General features: G+C 38.5%; 1 protein-coding gene across 1 annotated transcript in view; it reads left to right on the top strand.

Moving 5' to 3' along the window:
- NCKAP5 (NCK associated protein 5) overlaps positions 1 to 17,146 on the top strand; it is an 847,991-nt gene that overhangs the window by 628,438 nt on the left and 202,407 nt on the right. Inside the window, exon 7 of the mRNA XM_008053829.2 lies at positions 12,183 to 12,251. Within this exon, the coding sequence (XP_008052020.1) occupies positions 12,183 to 12,251 (69 nt within the window). The remainder of the gene's footprint in view (positions 1 to 12,182; positions 12,252 to 17,146) is intronic.

Here is a 17,146-nt window from a genome sequence, read left to right as displayed (position 1 = left end):
TATGATTTCAAGGTAAAATGAAGTACTTTGTCTATCCTAGACCATCCTCTACACCCCTGCAACCTGCCTGCTTTCTCACACTTAAAATACCACAATAAAGATTTTCCCCTAATCTTGTCTTCACATTCACATCTTCTTAGTGCTTCATCACTCACTGAAATATGGTTGTGAATGGAGTTATGAGTACCTTGTCTGAGGGCAACATTTTCTATAGCAAGGGTTTATAAACGAGCACCTGGAAGAGGGGATGTAAGGAGGTGAGAGAAAAATAAGGAAGGAAAGGAAAACCACAGATGGAAAGAGCTGAGGCCTGAAGTTAATATGAGTTTTTAAAAAGTTCCCAATGCCAGCGGCCCAGATTGTACTTCTCTTGGCTAAAATCTCCCCAGTTAACACAGACAATGCCCTCGTCTGACACTACCTCCCCTACTAAAGCCCAGATTTCAGATAGGAGTAGAAGGGAACTAACAGTCATTGAAGTTTACAAATGGCCAGGCTTCATGTTAGAGATGTTTTCCATCTATCATTTCATTTCAACCCAAAACAGTAGCAGGTATTTACTTTACCTCCATTTCTGAGGATGAAGCTGACTTCAAGAACCACGTGCCTAATGTGACAGTAGGTGAGAAGCAATGCCAAGATTCGAATAAACACCTACTTGATTTCAAATGCCAGCTCTCTTTCTATTATTTCATTATTTTTTAAAGAAAAAAAAAAGAAAAGAACACTGTTGCTTCCCATTAGATTCTCTTTCTTTCCTCCTAAGCACATAGATTTTCTTACTGCTCCTGTTTGCTTCCAACTCCGTGCATGGATTTCTTTCTGGTATATCCCCTTAGGCAAGAAAATTATCGAGCTTATTTTTGAGTTTGTATTATGAAAACATTATCTTTTATTATTTTTCAGATGTAATGCAATTTCAAATAATGTTTTTCCAAATTACACACATTTTTTTTCTGTTCTATACACAGATACACACACACACACACACACACACACACACACACACAGACACCCCTATGTGCACACACACTGATAAATTCTCTCAGACTGTTTTCTCTCAGTGAGAATCATGGATGCGAGGGAGAGAGGCAGACTCACATACAAAATAAGAAGAAAAATACGAAAGTGTACAGTGACCTGCCCCAGTTCCAGAGAAGAGATTCCTGAACGCGCCACAGGTGATGACTGCAAGGCAAAAGAAGGGCGAAAGCACTGCCTTTGTACTGAAGTTGGTCCTTATCAGACACAGGTGATCAAAGAGTGGTCCCCAGACCAGCAGCATCACCCAGGAATTTGTTAGAGGTTCACAATTTCAGGCCCTGTCCTAGACACCCTGAATTCAAACGTGGGGCTTGTGCCCAAGAATCATGATCTAACAGCCCCCCAAGCGATTCAGACGCTCACTCACCTTTGGAAACCATTGGTCTAAAGCCCCATCCAAGCATTTAAACTCTGGAAGTACACAGAGGTAGCATTGTGAAGTGATTTCTATTCAACTCTTCAAAAATAACCTCTAGAGAGGTCCTCTACGACGTATTCTCACTGCATAGATCCTGAACTCTGAGACAAAGTCATAATTTCATTTTAATATATATCCCCAGTGTCTTGTGCCGGTGCTGAACGTAAACTGGCATCCTTAATGTTTGCTAAGTGCAAGAGCAAGGACATGGGGAGGGTGCATTTGTGTGGGTATGGGCGCACATGTTTATTCCTGTGGAGGGGAGCAGAAAGTATACTCTTCACTGAAATTTTTCAGGATGACAAAATTTGCCTCCAAGATGCCCTGTAGCCCTAGACACTTCCTGGATCTGGAAACTGTATCTCTTAAATACAGTCAGTGGGGAACACCCTTTAGCCTGTCACCCTCTACAAGGCCACTACAGCCACCAGACGTGATAAGATGAGTGATCCAGAAGCCCCATAAACCTGAATCGATAATGATTAAGGGAAACAGATTCAATATCCACATCTAGTTCTTAGTGGTACTCAACTAGATTAAAATGTGCTTGCCTGGATAGCACACTAGCCACTCCCATAGTGCTTTTCCTCATAATATTTTTAGGCAACTTTCCAAATAATACAGACTATAGTATAACAAGAGATATTTTGGGGGACTTCAAATAGTTGAATGTATGCTTAAAAGAATTGACGTTCTACCTCGTGTTCTAAATATGGCTATTCTAGTTATCTGTTACAGAGGTATTTTTCTTGGAAGGCTGAATCAAGCTCCTTGGCCCACAGACTGAAGTTATTGAAATGGCACTATGGTTGTTAAATGTTGTATGTTGTTTAAGTAGCACACCACAGGACTCTGATTCAGGGTGGTCATCATAAAGAAGCACATTTTTTTACTGGAAACATATTTTCCTGCCTTTGGGGTTGAACCATGATTTTAAAGAAATACCTTCTTCTGATCTTATTCTGACCTGTCTGCCTTTGCTGAATTGAAGGGGTTTTCAGCAAACCTGGAAGATATCATTCTGGAAAAGACCAGCTTTTGCCATGGGAAAGCCACAGGGAGGCAGCCCTTTTAACTACTGTGAATTGGACATTTTCTTCTCTTGCTCTCTTTTTTCCCTTCGGTGAACATCTCATTCTTTTTATCTTCTTCTCTCCTCCACATCACTGGACCCCTGCTCAGTTTCTATCTGTTTCATTTGCACGTGATCAGTTTGCTCATGTTGGTTATTGTTGAGCCCAAAGTTCTCTCTGCAGTGAGTACTGGCTGATGTCTGATATTGTTTGCTTTCATAATAATCTGACAATATTCACACCCAGGATTCACACCCTGGTTGGATAATGTACCTATTGAATACAAGTCAGATGTCATTTTCTTGATATTTTGTTCAAAGCTAGATTATTTTTATTCAGTCCAGTGAGGACTTTTGTTGTTGTTTCAATCCTTGTTGTATAGACTGAGTCAAAAGTCATCTCTTTCCTACTTCAACCAAAGTTAGCTAATTTATTTTGTTCTGATCCTATTGCATTGTAACTTTCAACATGAGAAATTAATTTGTTTCCTCTATTGAACTATTTCCTTCTTTGTGGTAGCCTCTCTCTGTTTCATCTGTCTTTATATACTGCCGGCATAGCTCTTGCAGTACAGCAAGAGATCAATAGTTGAATGCACGCATCAAAGAATTGACACTGTACCTCATTGTCTAAATAAGACTGTTCTAGTTATATGTTGCTGTGGAATCATCTACCCCAAACTTTAAGGCTTAAAACAATCATTTTATTTTTTCTCACAATTTTGTGTGTCAGAAATTTGGGAAGGTCGGACAGCTGGATAATTTGTCTCCAGTTCATGCGGTATCAGCTGGGGCTAGAGGATCCATTTCTAAGGTGGCTCCTTCCCTCCTGTGTCTAGCATCTCAGTGCCCCCTGGCCTACCTCTAGCTGTAAGGCATCCCATCCTACAGGGTCTTTCCACATAGCTGGGACTTTATACTTTCTTAATGCTCAGCCTTCTCATATAGCAGTACATGTTAGAAGCATTCTAAGAGGCCTAGTTGGAAGCTGAAAAGCTTAAGGTCTAACCTTGGAAGTCCCAAAAAATGATACTTCACTTGCCTTCTATTTTTTGAGCAAGTCAGTAAGGCCAGCCCTGATTCAAGGAGATAAGTCACAAAGCATTTGCAACCATCTTTAACCTTCTACCACTATGACAATACTAGTAATGAGTGCAATTAGCATTGCTACATGAGGGTTAAAAACTCAGTCTCCTATACTGTTCAATATAGTGAACAATGTAGTAGATATTGGAAATATCAAGCAAATTCAAATTGAAGGACATCCGACGAATAACTGACCTGTACTCTTGAAAAAATATCATCATGAAAGACAAAAAACTACAGAACTGTTCCATAGGAGAGGAAGTTAAATAGAAATGAAAACTAAATGTAGCTCTGGGAAGCTGGACTGGATCCTGGACAAGTTGTCAAAATGTGTCAGGTGATGTATACTCCTTTTTTGTTTTGAAAATATAGATACCATAATAATAAATCATATTCATATTGACACTTGCAAAGAGTGAAAGTTGGTTATCACTTATTTGTTAATTTCTCATTTGTCTATAAGATATTATTTAAAAAGATATTTCAGCATGTGCCCATATGTGTAGACACCACTGAGAAGATATAGGTAAAAGTATTATTCCAACAAGTATCATTGATTTTAAGTAAACCTAATTTCCAAAATGAGTTTTAGTTTCTACCCATATCTATAGAAAAAATAGACAAATTTAAATCTCGCTTCTTTGCAAAGAGGCATTTAAGGCGTGACTTTTGTCTCAAAGGGCTTATTGTCTAACTGGAATAATGCTCATGAAATAAGGATACTCATGAAACTATTATCCTAAATTGAAGGCATTATAATAAGGTTCTAAAATGTGTGGCCCCTCTTTATGATAGGGTTCAAACTTGTAAATGTGGAATTTAAAAATCACTATTTGGCAACCACCACAGTAATAATTGTTTTAGGCAAAATACACACACACACACACACACACACACGTATCTGATTAGAAGTTAAAAGGAATAGTGTGAATATTTGCATATTTACAGTCTCAAAGATGCTGGATATTTACATAATCTTAAAGTAACTTTCCACAGGATACTTATTAATTACAAAAGGAAATAAATAACTTTATAGTAGAGAAATCTAGCAGAAACCACCTTGGCCAAGTGATCAAATTTAACTTACAACAGGTTGCGTTATCCCTTATCCAAAATGCTCAGAACCAAAAGTGTTTCGGGTTTCTGTTTTTTTTTTCCCCATATGTTGGAATATTTGCATTGTATATTTACCCAGTTCAGCATTTCTAATCAGAAAGTACAAAATCTAAAATGTTCCAATGAGCATTTCCTTTGAGCGTCATGTTGCCTCTCAGAAAGTTTCAGATTTTGGAACTTTTAAAAAACTTTTGTATTAGAGATACTCCACCTATAGTAATGGGATGAATTGGTATCTTGCTCCTCCTGATATTATGCACTGAGAAGGACGCAATATCATTGTTGTGATATTCTTGCCACAAATACTTAAACTGTGAAGAAACATCAAGCAAATTCAAATTGAAGGATATCCTACAAAATAACTGGCTTGTACTCTTGAAAAGTGACAAGGTCATGAAAGACAAAAAGCTAAGGAATTGTTCCATAGGAGAGGAAGTTAAATAGAAATGATAATTAAAAGCAACTCTGGGAATCTAGACTGGATTCTGAACTAGATAAGGATACTTGAGGGACAACTGGTTAAATTTGAGCAAGGTCTGTAGAGTAATTAGATAAGGCTATTGCATCAATGTTAATTTCCTAAATGTGATAACTACATAGTAGTTGTGTGGAAAATTTAGAAAGTGCATTCCAAAGTAGTAAGACTTAAAGGGGCATCCTGTCTGCATCTTACTCTCAAATTTTTTATTAAAAATTATTTCCAGGAATAGATAGGTATAAAATCAATGAGGAAGCAAGTGTGGTGAAAAGTTAATCTTTGGGGCGTCTGAATGAATGGTATAGGGAAATTCTTGGCAATGTTTTCACGATGTTTTTGTACATCCAGATTTTTTTTTAAATTTAAATTTGTATTCCCCTTTAAGTATTATTGTAAGTCCAAACCGGAGACAGACCACCAAAACGGAGTGGTAGTTAGAAAGGTCAGTGGGAAAGTGAAGCATATTCCATGCTGGAGCAACAAAACCAAAAGCACAGGCCCAGGAAGGAGAGCAGGACCTTCTGGAGCAGGGCCTGGCCCTCGAGATGGCCTGTCCTGTGAAGCAACAGATACAGAAGTCCAGATGGATGCATGGGGATGGATGATGAGGTGAAAAGCTTAGAGTGTGGCTGTGATTTCATGCAGAGGGAAGATTTTTTTTATGTAGAACTCTTCTACCTTTGGTCTCTAAGAAAATAAATATTAAGTAAATTTATAGTATAAGATTTTACATATAATCAGACTTAGAGAATGAATGCAGAACAGTGGTTTAGAAGCATCAGTTTCAATCATTTGTAAACCCTGGCCTGCATATCTATTGACTGAGCAGGACTTCTAAGAAACCTAGTTCCTTTTACATATATATTGATTCACGCTAAACCAAAACATATGGACTTACTTTATGATGCCTTTTGATTTTATAAGGATACTTAAGGATTTTAGAGATAAACTAGAAATATATTTAGACACTATAATTTGGAGTCATGGGGAAACCACACTGAGCAGGAAATCCGCTAAGTCACAGACTAAGTCAAGCAAAAGTTTTTGATTGTTGTGGAAGACAAGGCTAAACACAAAGATTCACTATTATATTTACTCGAATGCTCTAATTGCATACTCTGGGAATATTGACTTTAATAACATACTTATTTAAAGTGGGAAAAGACCTGTGTTGTAATTTTTATAATTCTTAATTGCAACACCTACGTTTTCTCTTTCCATTCCCTCTCTGCCTCAGCCTTTCCCATCCCTGCTAGACAAATATTCACTGTTTCTTTAAATCACATTTAATTAAGAGGTTTTTTTTTTTCTGTTTTTTTCCCCTGCTGCCTTATATTAGTAGCAGGTTAATCCTGAATCTTTAATAAATGCAAATGGATTAAAGAAAATCATGAGTTCAAGATTATTTTAACTTCACTGGCATAACTGTAAATATCTCCTTTGTCCCATGGGTTATGTAGGATTGCATCAATTAAATTGGTCTCTGTAACCAAACACAGTAACCATAAATGCGACTGTTGTGTCTTCACCAGCACCCTTTAGGTATTTAATTTGCTTAGCTGTAATAGATTGCCAGAGCAGTAAACGTGAGGCAAGTAATGTAAACGGTGTAATGATGGTAATTATCTGAGTGGATCAATTGTAGTGTTATTGCAATGTGATATTGTAGGTAGAAGTGAGGTATAGACATCCCATATAAATTCCCATTTTCAGCTTTATTTCCTTACACATTTTTTCCGAGACATTTAAAGTGAAAACAGCCTAAATTGGCATTACGGTTCGTTCCTTTATCTCTTCCCATTATCCTCTGTGCTGTTGCCTTACTAAATACAGCAGACCCCACAAGAACTACATTTCTCCAAAACAAAATCAGTGACTTTGTAGAATTGGAATTCTAGCATTTTCCTTGTGACTCACGATATCTAAATATTTGAACAGGAAATCACTTTGTACATTGGCTAGTTTGTTCTCTTCAATACTAATTAAAGAATTGTAAACTCAGCAAGGTTAAATGACTTGCTAAAAGTTACACAAATTGGTATTGCCCAGTAAGACTGCAACAGAGTGGGACTGGACCCTGAGTCTGCCCTTCCACCTGGGCTGAGGGAGCAGTTGAGTGTTCCACTAGCTAGAGGAATGGGGAAGATTCCATGTTACTAGCCAAATGCAATCCATGAAGAAAACAGCAAAAAGTTGGTTTAGACTAGGTGTATATGAAGAGAAGAAAGAGTCTAGAAATAACAAATAATTGTACTTAAAAAGCCCAAACAGATGATCAGCCCAAGGGCAGAGGGATTAGGCTGTGTGACAGACATCTGTCCATGATGAGAAGTGAAAGAATATGGCAGGAACCCTCTCAAGGGACTGGAGTGTTCAGGGGTTTGCTAAAACAGGAAGTCAAGCCCAGAGGAACAAGGTCACAGCCAAGGATTAAAACTAAACCCAGAGGAATAAGGTCACAGTCAAGGATTAAAACTTGAAAGAAAAAAAAAAAAACCAGGGTGTTTGAGGAGTTCTGGGCTTGATCTGTGACTAGGTCGAGATGATTAGACTTTGATCAAGCTGGCAAGAGCACCTTCAATCAGACTTTTCCCAGCAGTTTTCCTCAACTTCCATTCCCCATTCTTGTTCAATCACTTCTCCTGAATTTCCTTGTGGATTTATACAACAATCTGGCCTACATTTGAAGCTTTTCATACATCTGCTAAAGAAAACATTCGAGTTACCAGGAAATGTAACTAAAACCACACATAACTCATGCTTTCTGCATTATCAGAGACAGAGAATGCTGGAATTTCAAATCACTGTAAGTAGTAAAGCAAATACCAGATACCCACTGCCAGTCTGTGTGCCCGGGGGGGTAGGAACAGAGGGGCACAAGTAAGCACTCCTAGAATGAGAAAGTCTGAGGCCTTGTGGCCAACACTGCACACAGGAGGACATGTGGCCGGCACTGCATGCAGGCAGACATGCCGCAGATCCAGTCTCCCCTGTAGGACTGTAGGAGCCCAGTGACTGTCTCAGAGAGGCAGTGTGCCTAGGGAAAAAGAGGAATGGTGTGGAGATGTAGTGGTGGAGGGGAAAAGGAAGAAGGGGAATTTCAAAATGCTATAGAAATAAAAGAGAATGTAAGACCAATATAATATATATAATTTGGAATCATGGGGAAACCACATTGAGCAGGAAATCCACTAAGTCACAGACTAAGTCTGGCAAAAGGTTTTTGATTGTTGTGGAAGACAAAGCTGAACACAAAGATCCACTATTACATGTACTCAAATGCTCTAATTGCATCCTCTGGGTATATTGACTTTAGTAGCACACTTATTTAAAGTGGGAAAAGACCTGTGTTGTAATATCTATAATTCCTAGTAGTGATGCCTACGTTTTCTTCCCCAACCATCATCCGTTAAATAGGCAAAACCAAGGGTGGGGAAAAGGGAAGAAGAATCTGTGTGAACATGACATGTCCTGGCCAAGTAGAAAGAATGCAACTAAGAAAAGGGTAGGAAAAAGAAGAGAAGGGAGAAAGTTAATTGTGCTTAGGGCCTTTGAGATAGTCAAGGACACGATTTTAACTAGGTTACAAATAAAGGAAGAGGGAAAAAGTGATTATGACTCTATTAAAAAAACCTGCAAGAGGCAGCCAGGAACAGAGCAGGAAAGGAAAGGACCCTTCCCTGAGTATATAACTTTTAGTATAATTTTGACTTCTAGTATCATGTTACTCTTTTATGTATTCAAAAAACTAAAATGAAATCAAGAAGACAGGAAATTAAATGTGAATGCTATCAGAAACAAATGAACCAAACTGAATTTCAGATGAATTACATAACCACACTGAAAGGGAGAGAGGGAGGGAGAGGAAGAACCAATTGAGTAACTTTTGAACACAATATTTTTACTATTTAACTTTGTTCTAAAGAAAACACAAATTGTGTACTCTTCTCAGTACTGTTTTCTGTCCTGTGACAATTTTGTATACATGGCAGAATTGAACAAATGGTGAGATTGAACAAATGAGTCAATAAAATGATGTTAGAAGCCTGTGTTCTCACTGTATATAAAGGAAGATACCATTCTAAAAGGAGAAGGCAAGGAAGAATTTGGTGGGGTTGGGGAGGGGATACGTATATATGCATGCATGTATGTGGGGGGCAGAGAGAGAGAAATCCTTCCACTAAAAGGGACTAGATACAATGACCCCATCAGCAACTGGCACGTGTTAAAACCCAGATCTTGGTTTTTAAATATCATTCCCCGACTAAAAGGAAGTAGGATTCCTTGGAGAAATGGCCGGTTTCAGGGATGGGACAAAGAAAAAAGCAGGATGGGCCTGGAACATCTTTCTATGCCAAAACAAGAGAGTTTTGTTGTTGTTGTTTTAAATTATGTATACATGTCAAAATGATAGACACCAACTTAAAAGGACTCATCTGCCAAAGCTAGGGCAATTTGAGCATCAAAATTAATACTGATAGTTATTATTTATAATCCTTTCAGTAATATAAGAATCCATGTATACATACTGATAAATACATAGGAAAACCACTTCTTATGATAGAAAGTAAACTTGTATGAATATAGATAGAATGGTAGAGTTAGAAATCACCATTAGCACCATTTGTGATCATTGATTCAGGCAACCATCAAGGGCTTCTAAAATAAGTAGCAGTAGCATAGTTTCAATCTCAAAGTGTCTCCGTACAAATTACTTATTACTTGCATCAGAAAATATAATAATTTTATAGTGGAGAGATTTGGCAGATTCCAACGTTAAGCAAGTGATGAAATTTCACGTATCCAGCCAACAGGGTACAGGGCATCATGTGACTGAAGCAACTCACTGAGAAGGGCCCAGCTGCACTTCTGTGCTCTTCCCACCAAATGAGCATGAGGGAGCTCCAGACAAACCCAGATGAAGGGACGTTCTGCCAAATAACTGGCCTCTACTCAGAAAGGAAGGAGGGGAAAGAAAGGAAAGAAAAGGAAGGGGAAGATTAGAAGGAAGCCAATGTAAAAAGACAAAGGAACTATTCCAGATTAAAGGATACCAGATGAATGACAATGCTGATTGATGTGATGCATGATATGAGTAGAATTGTGGACTGGGAAAAAATTTGCTATAAAGGACATTATTAGAACAACTGATGAAATTGGAATGAGTGTAAATCAGGTTGTGGTACTGTATTGTACTTCCTGAAATTGACACATATACTGTGGTTGTGTAAGAGAATATTCTTGTTATTTGGACATACACATGGAAGTGTTTAGAAATAAATGGTGTCATGTCATGTCTGCAACTTACTCTCAAAGTGCAGAAAAAAATGGACAGAAAAAGAGAATGATGTAGCAGATGTGGCAAAATGTTAACAATTTGTGAATCTGAGGAAAGGAATTGTGGGAGTTCTTTATGCTAGTCTTGCAATTTGTTTTTTATTGATATGTAATATTTTATATATTTATGAGATATATTAATAGAATGTGTGATGATCAAGTCCGGGTATTCGAAGTATTCATCACTTTGAGTTTTTGTCATTTATATATGTTGGGAACAATTCAAGTCCTCTCTTCTAGTTACTTTGAAATATACAATACGTTGTTGTTAACTTAGATACTCTTCTCTGTGTTGAGCGATATAACTTATACTTTTTAACTAACTGTATGTTTGTACTCTTTAAGTTTCCTGTCTTTATTCCCTCTCCCTCCTACTCACTCTTCCCAGCCTCTAGTATCTATCGTTCTACTCTCTACATTTATGAGATTAGCTTTTTAAGCTCCCACATGTAAGAGAGAACAGTGATATTTGTCTTTTTGTGCCTGGCTTATTTCATTGAATTAATGACCTTCAGTTTCGTCCATGTTGTTACAAATGACAGGAGTTCATTTTTTATGGCTGAATAGTATTCCGTTGTGTATATATATTTAAAAATCATTAATCCATTGATGGAAGTTTGAAATTATTTCCAAATAAAAAGCTTTCTAAAACAAATGGGGAGAAACTATGAAGGAAATATTTTGATCTGTGTATCACCTAAAAATCATTCCATACTTTTGAAAATACTGATTTGGAGCTCCATGCCCCCACTTCATATCTCGAGGGCATTTTAGTGAAGAAGTAGGTAGAGTGACGTTTGCTTGGGAATTGGGATAAGTAGTCATTGCCACAGCCCTAAGAAGAGTTAACTTGTACAGTTCAGGATTCAGACAGGAGCCCATAGAGGCTACAGTGGAAGCACAGGGGCTGCAGTGGTCACAGAGGTGGAGGACCATTCTCGTACCACCATTTCATGCTCCTTCTTAGACCTAATATTCTTATTCTGATTACCTTTTTTCTCCCTGTCTCTTCTGCATAGTAACCATATTCATAATTCATGTTCCCACATGGCTCTGAGCAGCATGAAGGCAATATTTTTTTTAAAAGATGGGGCGGGGAAAGAGATGTTTAAGTATAGTTTAAATCTTATATTTCTCATTATCTTCTTATGTTCAAAAGTCATTGATTAACAATGAAAATAACACATTTAGTTTGCATTTGAAATTATGCTTTCATAGCTTTACCTGAGATTCTTTTCTGTGGCCTAAACAAATATTAGACTGTGAGTCTGTGACAGGTCTTAATGAAGTGGATTAAGGCATTTCTTACATTTACGTTTTCATAGAATGAAATAAACATTGTAATTTTTTTTACGGAACACTCACATCAAGCCATGATTTGATTTTCTACCTGTTCAGAATATCAAGTTTTGCATTGCTCTAAATTGTAATGTGTTTTTTGTGAGCAGGTCGATAAGACAGAAGTCATCCCTGAGATATTTATAATCGTACTTAGAGCAAACTTGTCAAAGGTACTTCTAAAAGATTGTTTTGGATCCTGAGGAGATATATTTAGTAACTGTATTAAATAAGTTGTCATATAACACAACATTTCATTGATTTATTTATGATATTTTTGTATCTTACTGCAGGCAGAGAATTCAGCATTGGCTTTGGAAAATGAAAATCAAAGGGAACAGTATGAGAGATGTCTTGATGAGGTAAGGGCAATGGAGAGGCTCATGTAAAGGGGTGGACTCATTAGGCTTCCCTTAATCAGATCTGTGTGTTACCAATCTCCATAGGATATTAGCATTTTTACCTCCAAAGGAAAGTTGTAAACATGTAGCCGTTGATAAGAAAGAATCAGAGTGTCTGTGTGTGTGTGTGTGTGTGTGTGTGTGTACAAGCACGCACACATGCGTGTCTTCTTCCCTCCCTAATTACTTGTACAAGCAGCTGTATATTGTAGCTATTGTTTAGGATTCTTGTACCATGTGAATTGGGGTATGCTTCACTGTATGATAAATTCCTTCTGTCCAATAAGCACGATCCCTTCCCATGAATGAGAAAAGCCATGTCGGGGCATGCTGCTTCTTTAATTGGATGCCATTTCTGAAAAAGCAAATCCTTGATAGAGTGGGTGGGGATGATGTTCACAGTTGGCAGCCAGAGGGAAAAATCAGTAGATTGAGAACAAACCAAAAAGTGAAAGGGAAGTGAGGAAGAAAATTTGAAAAGAATGAAGACAAGGTCTCACACACGAGTAAACTTGATAAATATTATTTGATGATAATAAAGAGATGAGGGCAAGGATTGTGGCTGTTGGAGAGTTTCTGGGAGGCAAGGAGAAAACTGTAGGGCATGTAGGGTCCCCATCTTCCCCCTTGGTTGCTCCCCTCACATCATCATGGACCACACAACCATTCAACCTGTATCTTCCGGCAGGATTGGCCATTTACCTCCTGGACTAGTTGTCACCTGGGACCTGTCAGTGACTGGAGTTATTTAAAGGGGATAACTTCTTTAGTCATCTGTCCAACACCCTAAAACTTGTTCATGCTCTGGGAGATTCTATTTGAGATTTGTTATAATGTACCTGATGCTGATTTTAAGGGGGGAAAAAAACCTGTATTTAAGTTCTGGTACTTAACCAGTAAGGATTGCCAGTATATCTTCAGACTTTTTCTCCCTAAACCATTAGAGAAAACTTTAACGACAAATTCCTATTTATTTATGTATTTATTTATTTATTTTTGAGACAGGGTCTCATTCTGTTGTCCAGGATAGAGTTCAATGATACAGTAATAGCTTACTGCAGCCCCCACCTCCTGGGCTTAAGGGATCCTCCCACCTTAGCCTCCAGAGTAGCTGGAACTACAGGTGTTTGTCACCATGTTTGGCTAATTATTATTATTATTATTATCATTTTATAGAGAATGGGTCTTACTATGTTGCCCAGGTTGATCTTGAACTCCTGGCCTCTAAGCGATCCTCGCACCTCAGCCCCCAAAGTGTTGGGATTACAGGTGTGAGCCACTGTGCCCAGCTACCTCTTGATATTTCTTACCTTCTCTATCCCCTTCTTCTCCCATGTACTATTCCTGAAGTTAATGGAGTAGGCTATAAAAAAGTGCAGACTCAAATCCCAGCTATGACACAATACCACCACTGTAGAACTCTTTTGTTCCTTCAAACTAGGAGTAGTCTCTCTCCTTTGAGTCCTGAGAGCACTTGGTGTTTTCCTGCACCATTTGTTCTTAAAATGTGATCCTGGACCAGCAACATCAGCCTCTCATAGGATCTTATTAGAAATGTAGAGTCCTACTGCATACTACAGAATCAAAGACTTGGTTGGGGACCAGTGATCTGTGTGTCAGTAAGCTCTCCAAATGATGCTAGTACACGTTTCAGTTTGAGTTCCTGTACTTAACACAAGCCACTTTGTATTAGTTACTTATATGTGGTTGAAGAACTCTTAAAATGTCCCCAGAAAATTATTTAATTGTTTAATATTGGATATTTTAATTGTTTAATATTCCCAGACTCATACATTGGTTACTCAAGCAAAATGGTGTTTGCAATTCTCTGACCTGTCAGGACCTAAACAGATCAGAATAATCTTTACAATGTTCAAAGTTTAAAAGAATCACTAAAGTTAGTTGACTCTGACATGGCTCCGAGTCTAGTGAGATCAGTTCAGCAGCCCTGACCCCTGGTCCTTAAGTTTTTGGTCCAATCAAAGTTTAGGGCAAAGAAGACCAAATAAATCCAGGGATATTTAAAGGAATACACAGTGCCCTTGGGTCATATGTATTGATCAGCAAAGTTTCACTTTAACCTCCTGCACAGAAATTTCTGATGAGACTTTATCTGTATTTAGAAGTCAAATTTATGTGATTCACACCACAGAAACTTCTTATTTGTCACAATTCTCTGACAGGTCACCTCCTCTGTGAATCAGAAAGTCACATTTCTTTATGGAAACTCAGTCTGTGTTCTGTGGGCTCCATGCCTGTATTCTGTAGCTTTCATCAGAATGTGTGGGATAAAACGTACATTTTCACCCACAAAATCAGTTCATAAAGTTTCTACTGAAGAAAGTTTTTTAGAGAGAGCGCGAGTTCCTCTGTTTTTAATTTCAAAAATTAAACTGTTGCCAAAGGGGTGATTTGCAGCAAAGAACCACCTCTGAGCAACACAAATGTTTTGTATTCATGAATACTGACCCCTGATTACACATGCCAGTTGTTTTGTAACTAATTGCATGAGGGTAGATAATCCATTTGCATGCATTGTAAGAGAACACTCTCAAAGGGGCAGTTGAATGTAGTAATAATGCCAACTGGAAATTCTTTTCAAGGCTTTTTATACTAATTAGACAAACTAACAAGGTAAAGCCTCATGTAAGTTATTTCCTTTCTAGTGGGCTTCATAAAGCATACACAAGTGGATAAAATGTAAATTTGAAATGTTCTTCAGTCTGTTTTGAACCAGTGGTTATTTTCTGGGAAATGAATAACAGTAAGAATTTGTGGGAAACACTCGAGAATCTGAAATTCCCTCTGTTCCAATAAAAGGGTACAGTTATTCAGGCAACAGATTCACATTCCAAGATGCGCGCGCATGTGTGTGTGTATGCACACACACCCTGGCTTGCTAAGCATGCACATGTACACACATAAACACACACACCCTGGCTTGCTAGGCATGCACATACACAAGTGAACACACACACACTTCGCCATCAACTCTACTGTTCCCTGTCTTATCTCCTTGCTTTACAGTACAAAGACAAAACCCAGGCAAAACCAAGCATTAATCTTGTTTTTCCTTGGGAGTTTGGAGGTTTACGTGTTTGAGTCTAGTTTCTTAATCTAGCTGTTTGACAGGCAGCTTCCTGGCAAGAAGTGAATTGCTGTTTATTCACAGTATTGCCTTGGCTACAAATCTCTCATACCAACTCTTCCCATGTAAAGAAGTATAACAACACATGTAAAATTCAGAAAACAGCATCTAAAACCCCTGCATTGCTCTTAGATGGATTCAACTAAGTCTCACAAACTTTTACAGGGCATTAGCCTCACCTCGGCCCTGAGAACTCATGGTGCTTCCAGCCTGGCAGGAAAAGTGAGGGGAGGGATAGTCACAGGGTCATGAGGTGAGAGAAACTCACAGAGCTGCACAGGGAACAGTTGTGCAGTCACCAGAGGACACAAAGAAGAGGGCAGGAGATGGGTGAGCAGAGAGGGGAGCAGAATTGGAAAGGGTATTTCAGCAGAAGGAGCTGGAGCAGGTGAGGTTTGAGATAGAAACAGGCAAGTGCCCCTCATCCTTACCTACTCAGTGAACTTACTGGAGCCTTTAAAAATATTACTGGTGGGGTCACACCAAACAGATTCTGATATGATTCTGGTCTGGGGTGAAGCTCGGGCTTTCCAATTTTTTGAAGTACCCCAGGGGGTTGTAACATTCAGCCAGGGTTAGGAGCCACTACAATTATGTTCTCAGTGCTGTGCTTTAGAAAGCATTTTCAGAAATTTTCAGTAGGAGAATGAAAGCTCCCTCTGCCAGGCTTAGATACAGTGACAGAAGAGCACAGACCCATGTGAAATATTGAGGCTACTTTGCATTCCTCAACAATATCTGAGATAATACAAAGCTACAGGCAAAAAAATAAACCATATCCTAGTGTTTGTCGAACTGTGTTCCTGGAAGCCCTCTGCATTAGGAAGATGTGTGGTGATTGCTAAAAGTTCACACTCTTAGATCTCATTCAGAGCTTCCCACTCAGTATGCAAGGGGAGGAAACTGGCAATTTTCACAAACATTCCAGGGAGAGCTTCTGCACACAAAGTTGGAGCAACTGCCCTCCTTTTCAGACGATTAGAGCTGGGCCCAGGTTCTTATAGTCGGTAAGGATGTGGGAGGTGAGTTCTTCAACTTCTACACTTCTGGGCATAAGGGTGTAGAAAACTAGACTTTTGGATGTAGGTCAAGAATGGAGGAAAACACGAGTTTATTTTCGAGTTTATTTTCGGCTAAATAAAGACAGAGGACATTTGTTAAGAATAGCTCTCATTCATCTCTCTGATCCACATGCTACATGCCTAGTCTGAATTGTAGAACCATAGCCAGGACACTGTCAGGCACATCTCACATCTGGGCCCTGCGTAATCTTTAAAATCAATGTCTTGGTAGACATAGTGGAAAATAAGCACTTTCGCATGTTCATGATGACCATTTCATGAATGGACTGGTAAGTTGACGGATGGTCTACTCCTTGTTTACCTTAGCTTCTAACCACCCCTAGGTAGAACCTACATTTTAATCCCCGTTACTTCTCCAGGACCCAGAAGATTCTTGACCCATGCTAGATGCTTAATGATTATTTGTTGAGTAACTAAATGAATGAACCGAAAGTATCAACAGAAAATGAGTTTCCAAATTAGTTTTTCTTGAAATCCCACATATAGAGAGAGACTAATTTCTTCAGCTATCTCTTCAGAGATGAACACTCACTTGTTATGCACTAGCCCAAAAGAAAATTCAAGGACTAATTCAACTGGAAAAAAGCAATAGATCCACTTAAAAGATTATTTGAATTAGATGAAAT

Source organism: Carlito syrichta, unplaced genomic scaffold, assembly GCF_000164805.1.
Source record: "Carlito syrichta isolate Samal-C Ts95f unplaced genomic scaffold, Tarsius_syrichta-2.0.1 Scaffold288729, whole genome shotgun sequence".
NCBI classification, from domain to species: Eukaryota; Metazoa; Chordata; class Mammalia; order Primates; family Tarsiidae; genus Carlito; species Carlito syrichta.
Note: the sequence above shows the minus strand (reverse complement) of the source record. Positions and strands in the feature narration are given on the sequence as shown.